The sequence below is a fragment of the Onychostoma macrolepis genome, chromosome 16 (genome assembly GCF_012432095.1).
Source record: "Onychostoma macrolepis isolate SWU-2019 chromosome 16, ASM1243209v1, whole genome shotgun sequence".
In the NCBI taxonomy this organism is placed as follows: Eukaryota; Metazoa; Chordata; class Actinopteri; order Cypriniformes; family Cyprinidae; genus Onychostoma; species Onychostoma macrolepis.
The window spans coordinates 27,317,849-27,333,561 of record NC_081170.1 but is presented as its reverse complement, the minus strand read 5'-3'; the positions used below and the strand labels follow the sequence as shown (position 1 = coordinate 27,333,561).

At 37.8% G+C, this 15,713-nt stretch overlaps 1 protein-coding gene and 1 pseudogene across 1 annotated transcript in view; both read right to left on the bottom strand.

Annotated features, from left to right (window-relative positions):
* Positions 1-454: 454 nt before the first annotated feature.
* Positions 455-15,713, bottom strand: part of LOC131521605 (tumor necrosis factor receptor superfamily member 11B-like) — a 135,617-nt gene continuing 120,358 nt past the window's right edge. The window contains exon 5 of the mRNA XM_058746514.1: positions 455-1,871. Within this exon, the coding sequence (XP_058602497.1) occupies positions 1,480-1,871 (392 nt within the window). The 3' untranslated portion in view covers positions 455-1,479. The remainder of the gene's footprint in view (positions 1,872-15,713) is intronic.
* Positions 7,346-8,203, bottom strand: LOC131521606 (uncharacterized; annotated as a pseudogene).

Genomic DNA, 15,713 nt, shown 5'->3' with positions numbered 1-15,713 from the left:
AGACCACCAAACTTCCATCTAAATTTGGAATCAGTACAATGTTGCACAGGAAGGTTATGTAGTTGTTTTTGTAAAAATAAAATGTTTAATAACTCATCAGTCATCACTCATCTTTGATTTCCAAAGGATTTGGAAAGATGAAGTAAGATCTAAAGTAAATACTAAACCTGTAAAACAAAAACAAGCCCTTTTATACTGTACACCATGCTCCTTCTCTCATGTAGCATACTATTCTCAGTTGTTTTATTTAGTCATTTCCTCATCTAATGGATTGGGTGTGTTTATACATAGATGCTTGTTGAATTCTTATTTTTCCAGTGGTCACACTAACTGCTTCCTACTATATTTGAATATTTTTCTGTATGATACCTTCATATTCTCAATGAATATAATACAAACAGCATAGCGAAGAGTTAAATAACGTACAAATGCAAAGAGTGATTGATCCGAGAAATTCATTTTTAAAGAAAAAACAAGCAAATTTACACTGGCAATAAAATAAAATAAAAAAAAAACAAAGTATTGGAATGAGAAATTGACATCAAACAATAAGCACATTTTAGGGTGTCTGAGAGATTAAATTATAATTGCGATTACGTTATTAGCTCCCTTGATTATCCAGCGCAAACAGTTTTAAAGAGTTCACAAGCTTGTCATGGTTACAGGGTCAGAATATGGTCCTGCAAGGTCCCTGCGCACTTGTCTGTCGAGGCCCCCACCATCGTTAGTGATAGATGCCTTATACTACATTAAGTGACAAGAGAAACGTACAAGTTTCGGTAGGCTAACAATAGATGACTAAATGGTAACTGGGGGCCTTAAGCTCTAGTGGACCCTGAATGGACAAATAGTCTTCATCATCCACAATAAAACACAACAAAGTGTATAAAAATATTTTCTTACATCGTGGCAGACCTTAAAATTGTGAGAATACTTTAATTATGAAAATATGTGGTGATAAACATCAATATCTACTCAAAACAGTCACAACTACACTAAAATGCTTAAATCAAAAACAAATGATATACTGAATTTCTAGAGTCCAGTTTTCTGACAAATTGATAAATAATATTTTCTTTTTAAAATGTTATAAACAAAACAAAACATGACAAAATATAATTACAGTTAAATATAACATAACTGCTCTCCATTGTATGATACATTCATGACCAAATTCCAATATTTACAACTTTATTAAAACATATAGATTCATTTTCAGAGACTTGGCAGGTCAAGCAATATTCTAAGTTAAAGTTGACTTTCCTGTAGAACTTGGCTTATATTTTCATTTTGGAATCAAATTCTTAGTTTCAGTCCAATAAAAAAAAACTAAAATAACAGGCCACAAGAAAAAAAAAAGGTCTACATTTCCACACAAAAATCAGTTACTTAACCCTTTTAGCTCACAATTGTCAAAAACTATAAACAACTTCTCTTCATTTAAATAACTTGTTTCAATTGTCTTTCGATAAAGTATAATTAGTCATTGTACAGTTTGGTTTTGAAACATGTATTTTCCTGGATCATGTTAACAATCATCTTCTCATACATACGGTATATGGTTGACGCATTAATAATCCGACTCATCCTCTTCAGAATTTTGAGAAGAGGTCGGCGAGCACCTTTCAAATGTAGTTTGCGGAGACTGTAAGATAAAGCTTTGGCCAGGTCCTGACCTCCATTCTGAAGCTTCCACATGTGTAGGAGCTGCAGGATGTAACGTTGTGAGGGACAGGAGCGGACCAGGGCTCGAACATCCTCCTCGTTCACTTTCTCCCCAGGTAAACTCTCCATCAAGGTCAACAGGTCTTCCAGAGTAAGGTTTTTTACACTGGCACAGCGAGATACCTTCCTCTCACAGTGGTTTACACCTAGGAGTACATTGGACATTGCACTTGAGTTAATATTTATTTTCTATTAAAAATAATTCCATAGACATATACTCTAAAAAAAAATGGGTCATATATGGACTAACCCAGGTGTTGGCTTAAATTTTTACATAAAAATTTTAACCCAAAATCTGGGTTAATCCATATTGGGTTAATCCAAAATTGGGTTGAAATATATACAGGTGCATCTCAATCAACTAGAATGTCATGAAAGAGTTCATTTATTTCAGTAATTCAACTCAAATTGTGAAACTCGTGTATTAAATAAATTCAATGCACACAGACTGAAGTAGTTTAAGTCTTTGGTTCCTTTAATTGTGATATTTTGGCTCACATTTAACAAAAACCCACCAATTCCATCAATCTCAACAAATTAGAACACTTCATAAGACCAATAAAAAAAATAAAATACATTTTAGAGAATTGTTGGCCTTCTGGAAAGTATGTTCATTTGCTGTATATCTACTCAATACTTGGTAAGGGCTCATTTTGCTTTAATTACTGCCTCAATTCGGCGTGGCATGGAGGTGATCAGTTTGTGGCACTGTTGAGGTGGTATGGAAGCCCAAGTTTCTTTGACAGTGGCCTTCAGCTCATCTGCATTTTTTGGTCTCTTGTTTCTCATTTTCCTCTTGACAATACCACATAGATTCTCTATGGGGTTCAGGTCTGGTGAGTTTGCTGGTCAGTCAAGCACACCAACACCATGGTCATTTAACCAACTTTTGGTGCTTTTGGCAGTATGGGCAGGTGCCAAATCCTGCTGGAAAATTAAGTCAGCATCTTTAAAAAGCTGGTCAGCAGAAGGAAGCATGAAGTGCTCCAATTTCTTGGTAAATGGGTGCGGTGACTTTGGTTTTCAAAAAAACACAATGGACCAACACCAGCAGATGACATTGCACCCCAAATCAGACTGTGAAAACTTAACACTGGACTTCAAGCAACTTGGGCTATGAGTTTCTCCACCCTTCCTCCAGACTCTAGGACCTTGGTTTCCAAATGAAATACAAAACTTGCTCTCATCTGAAAAGAGGACTTTGGACCACTGGGCAACAGTCCAGTTCTTCTTCTCCTTAGCCCAGGTAAGACGCCTCTGACGTCTGTGGTTCAGGAGTGACTTAACAAGAGGAATACGACAACTGTAGCCAAATTCCTTGGCACGTCTGTGTGTGGTGGCGCTTGATGCCTTGACCCCAGCCTTAGTCCATTCCTTGTGAAATTCACCCAAATTCTTGAATCGATTTTGCTTGACAATCCTCATAAGGCTGCGGTTCTCTTGGTTGGTTGTGCATCTTTTTCTTCCACACTATTTCCTTCCACTCAACTTTCTGTTAACATGCTTGGATACAGTCAAGTCAAGTCAACTTTATTTATATAGCGCTTTTAACAATACAGATTGTGTCAAAGCACTTAACAGTATCAAATTGGAGGATAGAGTGTCAGTAATGTATAAGGATAAGATTAAACACTCAATTTTCAGTTAAAGGCATTTCATTATTGAATTCAGAGATGTCATTAGCTCAGTTTAGTTTAAATAATATCTGTGCAGACAATCAAATCGGCGATAATCGCAAGAAATTAAGTGTCCCCAACTGAGCAAGCCAGAGGCGACAGCGGCAAGGAACCAAAACTCCCTCTGTGACAGAATGGAGAAAAAAAAACCTTGGGAGAAACCAGGCTCAGTCGGGGGGCCAGTTCTCCTCTGGCCAGACGAAACCCGCAGTTCAAAAGTTTATATTTCTTATTTTAATTTTGTTGCAGTTTCTAACAATAGTAGTATTATGTAGTTAGGTATTTTATTATATTTTTAGTTTTAATGTATTTTAATCGAGGTCTTCACTGGGGATATGTCTCTGGGACTCATCTGGGTGTCCTGGTCTCCGCTGATGATCAGGGCTGTAGACATCATCTCTTGGTGCTGATCCACCATCTGATCGGATATGGACTGAGAAACAGAATAGGAAAGAAACAGACAAATATTAGCGTAGATGCCATTCTACTTACGATGTAACGAGTACATCGTGTGTTATGGGGAGTGTTCCCGGTTCCGGTTGATCTAATTAATGCAGCCTAACAATCATTTAACGGATTTGAATAATAGAAGCGTATTAGTGTGTAAGCCAGGCTAAATAGATGGGTCTTTAATCTAGATTTAAACTGACAGAGTGTGTCTGCCTCCCGAACAGTGTCAGGTAGATTGTTCCAGAGTTTGGGTGCTAAATAGGAATAGGATCTGCCACCCGCAGTCGATTTTGATATTCTAGGTATTATCAAACGGCCAGAGTTTTGAGAACGCAGTGGACGTGGAAGACTATATTGTGATAAGAGCTCGCTCAAGTACTGAGGAGCTAAACCATTCAGGGCTTTATAAGTAATTAACAAGATTTTAAAATCTATCCGATGTTTGATTGGGAGCCAGCGCAGTGTTGACAGAAACGGGCTAATATGGTCATATTTCCTGGTTCTAGTAAGGACTCTAGCTGCTGCATTTTGGACCAACTGTAGTTTGTTGATCAAGCGTGCAGAACAACCACCCAATAAAGCATTGCAATAGTCTAACCTTGAGGTCATAAACGCATGAATTAACATTTCTGCATTTGACGTTGAGAGCATAGGTCGCAATTTAGATATGCTTTTGAGATGAAAAAACGCAGTTTTACAAATGCTAGAAACATGGCTTTCGTGGTGTTAGCTTTCACTGTTATGCTGATGATACTCCGCTCTATATTTCTTGCCTGGTGAAACACACCAAATTGAGAACTAACAGAATGCATAGTCGATATAAAAACTGGATGACGAGTAACTTTTACTGCTAAATTCAGAAAAACAGAGGTGTTAATTATCGGACCTAAAAACCCGCATGTAATAACCTAGAACATTATCTAACACTTGATGGCTGCTCTGTCAATTCTTCTTCATCAGTCAGGAACGATTGCTATCAAACAGCACACCTAGGTTCCTGACTGATGAAGAAGAATTGACAGAGCAGCCATCAAGTGTTAGATAATGTTCTAGGTTATTACATGCGGGGTTTTTAGGTCCGATAATTAACACCTCTGTTTTTTCTGAATTTAGCAGTAAAAAGTTACTCGTCATCCAGTTTTTTATATCGACTATGCATTCTGTTAGTTTCTCAATTTGGTGTGTTTCACCAGGCCGCGAAGAAATATAGAGCGGAGTATCATCAGCATAACAGTGAAAGCTAACACCACGTCTCCTGATAATATCTCGCAAGGGTAACATTTAAAGCAGTGAAAAGTAACTGCCCTAGTACTGAGCCTTGAGGTACTCCATACTGCACTTGTGATCGATATGATACCTCTTCATTCACTGCTACGAACTGATGGCGGTCAGATAAGTACGATTTGAACCATGCTAAGGCGCTTCCACTAATGCCAACAAAGTTTTGTAGTCTATTCAAAAGAATTTTGTGGTCGATAGTGTCGAACGCAGCGCTAAGATCCAGTAGAACTAATATAGAGATACAACCACGATCAGATGATAGAAGCAGGTCATTTGTAACTCTAATGAGAGCAGTCTCAGTACTATGATACGGTCTAAATCCTGACTGGAATTCCTCACAGATATAGTCCTTCCTACAGAAAAAAGATAATTGTGAGGATACTACCTTTTCTAGTATCTTTGACAGAAAAGGGAGATTTGAGATCGGTCTGTAATTAACTAGATCTTTGGGGTCAAGTTGTGTTTTTTTAATGAGAGGCTTAATAACAGCCAATTTGAAGGTTTTGGGGACATATCCTAATGACAATGATGAATTAATAATAGCCAAAAGAGGAACTATTACTTCTGGAAGCAGCTCTTTTAGTTGTTTAGATGGAATCGGGTCTAAAATACATGTTGTTGGTTTAGATGATTTAACAAGTTTATACAATTCTTCCTCTCCTACAGTAGAGAATGAATGGAATTGTTCCTCAGGGCATCTATAGTGCGCTATCTGATGCGATACTGTAGCTGACGGCTGCAAGGATACAATTTTATCTCTGATAGTATCGATCTTGGAAGTGAAGTAGTTCATAAAGTCATTACTGCTATGCTCTTGGGAAATGCCAACACCTGTTGATGCTTGATTTTTCGTTAATTTAGTCACTGTATTGAATAAATACCGAGCGTTATGTTTGTTTTCTTCTAGAAGAGAAGAAAAGTAATCAGATCTAGCAGTTTTTAATGCTTTTCTGTAGGATAGGGTACTTTCCCGCCAAGCTAAATGAAATGCCTCTAATTTAGTTTTCCTCCAGCTGCGCTCCATTTTCCGGGCTGCTCTCTTTAGGGCACGAGTGTGCTCATTATACCACGGTGTTGGACTCTTATCCTTAATCTTCCTTAAGCGTAAAGGAGCAACTGCATCTAAAGTGCTAAAAAAAGAGAGAGTCCATAGTTCCTGTTACATCATCAAGTTGTTCTGAGCTATTGGATATGCGGAGGAACTGAGATAAGTCAGGAAGATTATTTATAAAGCAGTCTTTTGTGGTAGAGGTAATGGTTCTACCATATTTGTAACAAGGAGTTGGCTTTACAGCTTTAGCTATATGGAATATACAAGAGACTAGATAATGATCTGAGATATCATCACTCTGCTGCCAAATTTCAATGCCACTGACATCAATTCCATGTGACAGTATTAAATCTAGAGTATGATTTCGACAATGAGTAGGTCCTGACACATGTTTAACACCAATAGAGTTTAGAATGTCTATAAATGCTGATCCCAACAAATCTTTTTCATTATCAACATGGATATTAAAATCACCAACGATTAGGACTTTATCTGCAGTCAGCACTAACTCCGATAGAAGATCAGAAAATTATTTAATAAAGTCTGTATGGTGCCCTGGTGGCCTGTATACAGTAGCCAGTACAAACATCACAGGGGATTTATCATTAATACTTGTTTCTTTGAATAACGTTATATGAAGCACCATTACTTCAAACGAATTATACTTGAAACCCGACCTCTGAGAGATACTGAAAATATTGCTATAAATTGTAGCAACACCTCCCCCTTTACCTTTTGGACGCGGTTCATGTTTGTAACAGTAATCTTGTGGTGTAGACTCGTTTAAAGTAATGTAATCATCTTGTTTTAGCCAGGTTTCTGTCAGACAAAGCACATCTAGTTTATGGTCAGTGAACATATCATTTACAAAAAGTGCTTTTGAAGAAAGGGATCTAATATTCAATAAGCCAAGCTTTATCATGCATTTATCTGTATTATATCGTTTTTTTATTTTTTTAACATCAATTAAATTGTTACTATTACTTTGGTTTGGATGTTTTCTGTATTCTCTAGTTCGGGGAACAGACACAGTCTCTATAGTGTGATATCTAGGTGAAAAAGTTTCTATGTGCTGAGAGTTAACTGACTTCTGTGATGTGAGGCGGCTAGCAGACTATCGGTTTAGCCAGTCTGTCTGCTTCCTGACCTGGGCCCCAGTTAGTCAAGTTAGAACTCTAAGACTATGTGCCATATTTCTAGAGAGAAGAGCGGCACCACCCCAGGAGGGATGAACACCATCTCTTTTCAACAGGTCAGGTCTGCCCCAAAAATTCTTCCAATTGTCTATAAAGCCTATGTTATTTTGCGGGCACCACTTAGACATCCAGCCATTAAGTGATGACAATCTGCTATGAATCTCATCGCCACGGTAAGCAGGGAGTGGACCAGAGCATATTACAGTGTCTGACATCGTACTTGCAAGTTCATACACCTCTTTAACATTATTTTTAGTGATCTCCGACTGGCGAAGTCAAACATCATTAGCGCCGACGTGGATAACAATCTTACTGAATTTACGTTTAGCATTAGTCAGCACTTTTAAATTTGCCAAGATGTCAGGCGCTCTGGCTCCTGGTAAACAATGGACTATGGTGGCTGGTGTCTCTATTTTCACGTTCCGTACAATAGAATCGCCAATAACTAGAGCACTTTCATCAGGTTTCTCAGTGGGTGCTTCACTGAGTGGGGAGAACCTGTTTGATGTTTTGATCAGAATGGAAGAGTGGTGTTTTGACCCGCGACTAGGCCGTCTCACAGTCACCCAGTTGCCCTGCTGCAGGGGCTCAACCGAAACCGAACAATGTACAGAACTCCCTGAGCTAGTCGCATCCAAAGCAGTATCTACAGCCTTACTATCCTCAACTAAAGTTTGGATGCGTGTCTCTAGTTCTAAAACCTTCTCTGTCAGCCTAACTATTTCCCTGCATTTATCACATGTGAATCCCTCGCTGCTGACAGAGACAGATAAACTATATATGTGGCAAACAGTGCAAACAACAATAGCAAGAGAAGAAGCCATTACTCACCGTGATTGATGAATGATGCCAACTTAACTTACCACTGTTGTTTGATGAGCTTGTGAAAATCAGAGCGAGGGGGAAAATAAAAGAAAATAATAATAGGCGTGAATAGAAACCGCGAGTGACAAGCTAACGGGCTAACAAGCTGCACTCGAGGTTTTAAAAGCGGACGATCAAATTAGTTAGATTAGTTTGAAAGATAACACCAGAAATGTGGTGGGAATTAAGTTATATATTATCACTTTAGACAAAAGGGAGCGAAAGTAAGGTAGAGATTCAATAAAAAGCGAAGGTACACGGAGCTACAATCACAAACTCTCAGCAGCACAACAGACTGAAGCAATCGATCAATCGATGTAACACATCCAGTATTCAGTCCCAAGCTGCTGCGGCGTTGTAGACACAGCACTCTGTGAACAGGCCAGCTTCTTTGGCAATGAATGTTTGTGGCTTTCCCTCCTTGTGAAGGGTGTCAATGATTGTCTTCTGGACAACTGTCAGATCAGCAGTCTTCCCCATGATTGTGCAGCCTAGTGAACCAAACTGAGAGACCATTTTGAAGGCTCAGGAAACCTTTGCAGGTGTTTTGAGTTGATTAGCTGATTGGCATGTCACCATATTCTGATTTGTTGAGATTTTTGAGATTTGTGGGTTTTTGTTAAATGTGAGCCAAAATCATCACAACTAAAAGAACCAACGACTTAAACTACTTCAGTCTGTGTGCATTGAATTTATTTAATACACGAGTTCCACAATTTGAGTTGAATTACTGAAGTAAATTAACTTTTCCACGACATTCTAATTTATTGAGATGCAGCTGTATATATATATATATATACACACACACATACACACACTGTTAAAAAGTTCAAGCGGTTTCAACTAATTATTTAATAAGTTCCACAGAAATTTTACGTTCAGTCAGTTTCTGACTTCAAAGTGTTATCTGAATTATTTTTTAGTTGGCTCAACCTTTAGTGAACTAGTTTTATATATTACCTCAACTAAGATTTATTATTTGGGCATCATAAGAAGTTGCTGGGGAACTACATTTTAGTGATGTTTATCAATCACTAAAAACACACTTTACAACACATAATAGTCTTTATTTAATAACAACCTCCTTTAATCTGTGTGAACATTTCACACAGACTAAACATACAGGAATGGAAAAAAAAAAAAAAGTCACCTACATCTTGGATGGCCTAAGGGTCAGTAAATTAACAGCAAATTTCATTTTTAGGTGAACTACACCTTTAAAGCTCCAGTTGACAAACATTACATGTCAGGGATCTGGAAGGAGGACCCAGTTGCAGAGTGAGTGACAAAGGTTTGACAAAACAGACTGATACAAGAGGGTAATGAGGTGCACGTGATACAACATCAAGGACACAGTAAACAAAGAGACTGCCGGGGAAGACCACTGGAACGGTCTTGGTCAGCAACTGGCAGATTACAATAGCAGCAAAAGGAGCGGCAAGACCAGGCAGATAGAGAGGACCAAACAAGGCACCATAGAGCGGAGCTCAGATACTTGTTGACTGCTAACTCTGAAGCAGACCAAGTGCCAGGCATGGAGAACCAGTGGCAGGGCCCACAGGAACAGGTCAGGACAGGACCTCTAACACAAAGAGACAAGACAGGACAAAGCTCCACAGGAACACCGATACTCCAAAGCAGGCAGGAGGAATAAATAAAACAAAAGAACCAATAAAAAGGAGTGTAACATAAGAAATAATTACCAATTTAACCAACACAACTAACTTAAAGAATAGCAAACAAAAATGCAAAACAAAAGATCAGGACTAGAAGAACTGAATAAATATTAAAATAAAAGCAAAAGGCAAGAACAGACAAAGTGCAAAAACAAGGAGCAAGACAAGAACTACAAGGGACTAGACAAGACAAGGGCACAAGACAGACAGACAGACCGACCGACCGACCGACCGACCGACCAGACAGGGAGACAGAGACACATACTCAACCACATCCACAGACAGTGACAGAAGGGGTGAGAATGACCACGAGCCGGCAAAGACAATAGGGCAAGGGGCGCTATAAATAGGGAGGAAAGCACACAAGGAACAGGTGAAAGCAATTACACTAACAAGGACTCAACAAGGGCTAACAAGAGGGTGTGATAAAGATGAAACAAGGAGGAGGGGCCAAACCCTGACATTACATCTGTAAAACAACTGCAAAATCAACGTTTTAAACTTTGCTTAATGAACTAAGAAAAAAACTAAACAAGCTAAACAAAATGTTAGCAAACAAACATTTACAAATATTATTACTGTTCACAATTATATCTTTAAAATGAGGCAGATGTAAAAATAAATAAATAAATAAAAAATAAAATGGACCAGGTGTTACAGTATATAAAATCAAATCAAGTCACCTTTATTTACATAGCGCTTTATACAATACTGATTTGTGTCAAAGCAGCTTTACAGAGTCAAACAGGAAAATAGTTTGTCAATAATGCAAGAGGACAATAACAAGTCGTTTTTCCAGTTAAAGTCAGTTCATTGGTGATTCAGTGTTGACATCATCCAGTTCAGCTCTCTTCCAATAATGTCTGTGCAATCAGCCAAGCGTCCCCAAATAAGCAAGCCAAAGGCAACAGCAGCAAGGACCCAAAACTCCATCAGTGACAGCGATTGAGTAGAAAACCTTGGGAGAAACCAGGCACAGTCGGGGGGCAGTTCTCCTCTGGCCAGACGAAACCAGTATGGCGTGGTTTAATTCTAGGCTGCAACACAGGTCAGATTGAGCAGAGGACTTGTCTGGTTCTCGTGGTCTTGTCCCAATGGCCAACGAGGTCTTCGAAGGGGATCTGTCTCTGGGGCTCATCTGGCTGACATGGTCTCCGCTGACATTTAGGGCTGTCGAGGTCATCTCTGGGTGCTGATCCACCATCTGATCTGGATACGGACTGGATCTGGGTGGCTACATTCACCTCGGAATAAGAATGAAACAGACTAATATTAGTGTAGATGCCACTAAGAACAGTAAAGCACATCATAATTGTAGTAAAAACTCTAAACATTTACACATATTACCTGGAATGAAAACAATAAACTCCTAGTCTTGAAAGTACACACAGTATGTAGTTGCAGTGGAACGGTCTGGTCATGAGCCAGTGTTTGGTGCCTTGGAAGAACTGACTGGGTTGCATCTGAAATCTTGCAACGATGACAAAGCACCAATGAAACCTTTGGCCACACCCTGATGGAGAAAGAAAAGTACATTTTAAGTTCAAAAAAATGAAATGATGCCTTTTAAATCATATACAATGTATCAAAATCAGTTAATTAAATTTTTGACGAAACAGAAGTTGCAACCTTTTTTTTTTTTTTTTTTCTCCGCAAATTCATTCCACAATCCATTGCACAACAGGGAGCATTGATGTTGACTGGATTTGTAATAGAACATGTACATTTCATATTATAGGGCATATTATAGGGCTTATCAAATAGCATAAACATAATATCAAAATATAACGGTCCTGCCTGTTGTTGATAAATGGTGACGCTTTACAAATTGATTGATCAGTTGTCCCAGTGTTTACTAATCACGGCCTTTCTAGGGATTCGTGTGCACTATCTACTGATTCACTACCTAGGGAACTGACTGAAATGCATTGAACGGCCTTGTGAAACGATTCAGTTGTTCAATTTCGTTCAGAACGACGAACTTCTCTTCCGAAGCACCTTCATGAGACTAGAAACACCGTGTAATGTTAATACGCCCCGTTTGAAAAGAGCAACATTTCACTGTGTTGTTAGTCACGTTTAATGTCGTCTTTTTACTTCACGGAACAATTGCAAAAGTTTACATGCAAAAACCCATTCAACACGCCCATGTTAACTTCAAATAAGCGCATTACTGTGGTTTACATTAAGTTACACGTTTCATAGATTTCCATAGTTAAATTAGGATATTTAAGTCATTTTTATGAATGTACTTAGAAAAAAAAAACATTGCTGGTGTGCATCTTGAGACAAAACAAAGGCACTGATATATTCTAAGATCAGTCAGTGCAAGTTTCTTTCAGTTGAAACAGCTCAGATTTACATTTTAGTCGAGGATTAGGCTTAAACCTGGTCTGTGAAACCGAGTGTAAGTGTTTTATGGATTAAAAGAGGTGAAAGACCACATTCCCTTCACTTAAATTTCCCTCAGACATATCATAAAACGCTTATTCGATGTTTTTATATATGTTGTATGTTTGTGTATACATATATATGTTTTAAATAAAACATTTACACCTTTTAAATATACATTTTGATAAATTCAGTCTAAGGTTAAGTACAAATATTTATTCAGTGAAACCATTGACTTAAAGTTACCTGACGCCTGAACTTGACATACGCTGTCACCCGCTTTTCTTCGGATATACTCATAAAACTCATAAAACACTTTCTAAATGTCCACTCAAAAAAATTGAATATGTTGCATGATTTTCTTGTTAAATTTAGTCTAAAAAAATAACATTTATTTAATGGAACTTACCTGACACGTGAACTTGACAAGATGGTGGCGCTGTTTCTCCCGCGAAGTCACTCAGGCGCGTGCACGTGCAGAATGATCTCAGTGTTGGCTGAATTTGTTTTTATTAGTTCAGTGAAACATTGGCATTCGAATGTTGACTGGATTTGAAAATAACCATTCATTTAATGTTTTTTTAAATATACTTGTGCAGACTTAATATATATATAGTTATATATAGGCTAGTATATACATATTATATATGTGTGTATATATATATATATATATATATATATATATATATATATATATATATATATATATTAGTGCTGTCAATCGATTAAAAATTTAATTATGTTAATCACAGTCATGGACTGTCATTAATCACGATTAATCGCAAATTTAAAATACTAGGATTTACCTGTAAATGTGTTAAAATAAAGAAATGCATGACAAACTATTTTAAGGAAACAGAACCTTTCACACCTCCGCCAGGTATGAGACATAATCCTTATTATTATTTTGTTTTTATTGAGCCATTATTAGCCTTTATATTGGCAATAAACCATTTACCAAGCCACATCACATCAATCCCAGTATACATTTACCCAACTATTACCAAAAGCATTTCTAAATAAATACAACAAAACATTTTCTTGCAACCTTACATGCAGTATTATGACAAAATGCATTATGAAGAAGAATTGGACCTGTTCCGCAGGTGCATTAGAACTAATATTAGCATCATGCTACATAGACAATTTATGAGATTAATAGTACACTTTTACTCAAAACTCACTTTAAACCATCGAGTGTTTGTAAAAACTTCCTTTTGCGATCACATGTGTACACTTTGGGCGGCCGCAGTACATTATAAAAGTAGCCCAAAAAAAACGCAACCCACGGCTCTGTAATTTTTCCCGCAACTGTATTTTCAAAATAGCCCAATTGTGCGGGAAAACTGCGACCCTGGCAACACTGGTTCACATGATTATACATATAATCACATGATTATACATATCTCTCGCACACTGTTGCTCTCTCTCTCTGTCTCTCTCGGACACACACACTCTCTCTCTTCGCTTCGCTCTCGTTCGCTTCACTTTTGTCCAGCCCGGCGCCTCATAATCACCCCAGACATAGTGTTGGCCCGCATCTGGCCCACGTGAAATCCATGCCAGATGTGGGCCGGACCTGGGCCGACACTGCTTGCTGTCTGGGACACAATCCCTGCGTCCCAATGTACATACTATCTGCCCTAAATAGTATTGAAAATTACTAATATCACATAGAATTTAGGATGGATAGTATGCACATTGGGACGCAGGCAATGATAGATTACCTTCCGCGCTGCGATGACGGCAAGAAGTTGGGGTCATATCTTATCAAACGATTAATTTCCCAGACAGCAAGCAGTGTCGGCCCAGATCCGGCCCACATCTGGTCCGCATGGATTTCACACAGGCCAGATGTGGGCTGGATCTGGGCCAAAATTATGTTGCTGTCTGGGTTGCATTAAAAAATATTAACGCGTTAAAATTTTTATTAATCGCATGCGTTAACGTTGACAGCCCTAATATATATATATATATATATATATATATATATATATAATTGATTTGTAATGATGGTAGATGAAGTGAAAACGAACAAATCATTAGGTTTGGTTTAGAGGCAAGCTACATCAAGTTGCACTGACTCATAAACTCTAGTATAAATTTAGCAAGCCTTCCAAGAATTATTTTCTTTCTTCCAAATTTTCATACATCTCTATCTAAAATCCATTAAAAACTGTTTCATTTCCAAGTACAAATAGTGTCAAAACTAGTAATTGTAGGTGCAAAAAATTATCTTGATCTAGACAATAATTCAACATTAACATATTTTAATGCAGTGTCATATTTTGTAGTTTTCTCTTACTTATGTTAGAAGTCTGGAATAATTTTTTTTAATTATTTAATCCTCCTTTGTAATCACATTTCTAGACTGAAAGATCAAAACATTTACAGAGTAAAATATGTAATATTTATAGAAAAATTCTTAATTGTTTTTTTATTTTTCTCAGGCATCCTAAACTTTTCAGGAGACATTCCACTTACATTCAAGCTGATGTCTTGATATCAGGATTTGAACAGAAACACCATGATTTGTGTTGATTAGGGGTTTGAATGAGATTTACATTAGTTTGACCTTTTACAGACTTCTATTAATAACTGAAATTTTATAGGTTTCATATCCTGTTGAATCTGTTGAAACGGGATTACCTGTAAACCTCATTTCCACAATATAAGACGAAAATCACCATTATGATCACTAACGTTTGTACTTTCTCACTTGTATTCATGCTAACGCTTTTTTTTTAAAGATAGTTCACCCAAAAATGAAAATCCTGTCATTAATTACTCACCTTCATGTTGTTCCAAACCTGTAAGACCGTCGTTCTTCTTCGGAACACAAATTAAGATATGTTTGATGGAATCTGAGAGCTCTCTGACCCTCCCATAGACAGCAAGTGTCCTTACATGATCAAGGTCCAGAAATGTAGCAAGGAGATTGGTAAAACAATCCATTTGAAATTAGGGTTGTTCCGATTCCGATACTAGTATCGGAAATTCCACCGATACCACAAAAAATTCTGGCATCGGTATCGGCGAGTACTTGAACCCATGTACCGATCTGATACCATTTTTAAACAAGACCTATAGTTATGCGCGCTAGCTTTGCTTAACGCTGCAAATCGGAAATCAATTCTTCTTCGCTGCTCAGAATGCAAACACAGGAAGTTGTGCTGTGTTGCCACACAAGCAACCACTATTTAGAGCAGTGAAGAAAAAATACAAACGTGCTAGCACATTGCCAGTAAGTTAAATCACTCGCATATGCGACTAAATCTTCACCCTGGGTGACTAAATGATGTCTAATATTAGCCACTGGCTAATAAATGATCAGATTTTACTGGGAGGCTATGTATAAGTTTAGCACAGATATATTGTCACTCGCTGAACACTCTGAGCGCTT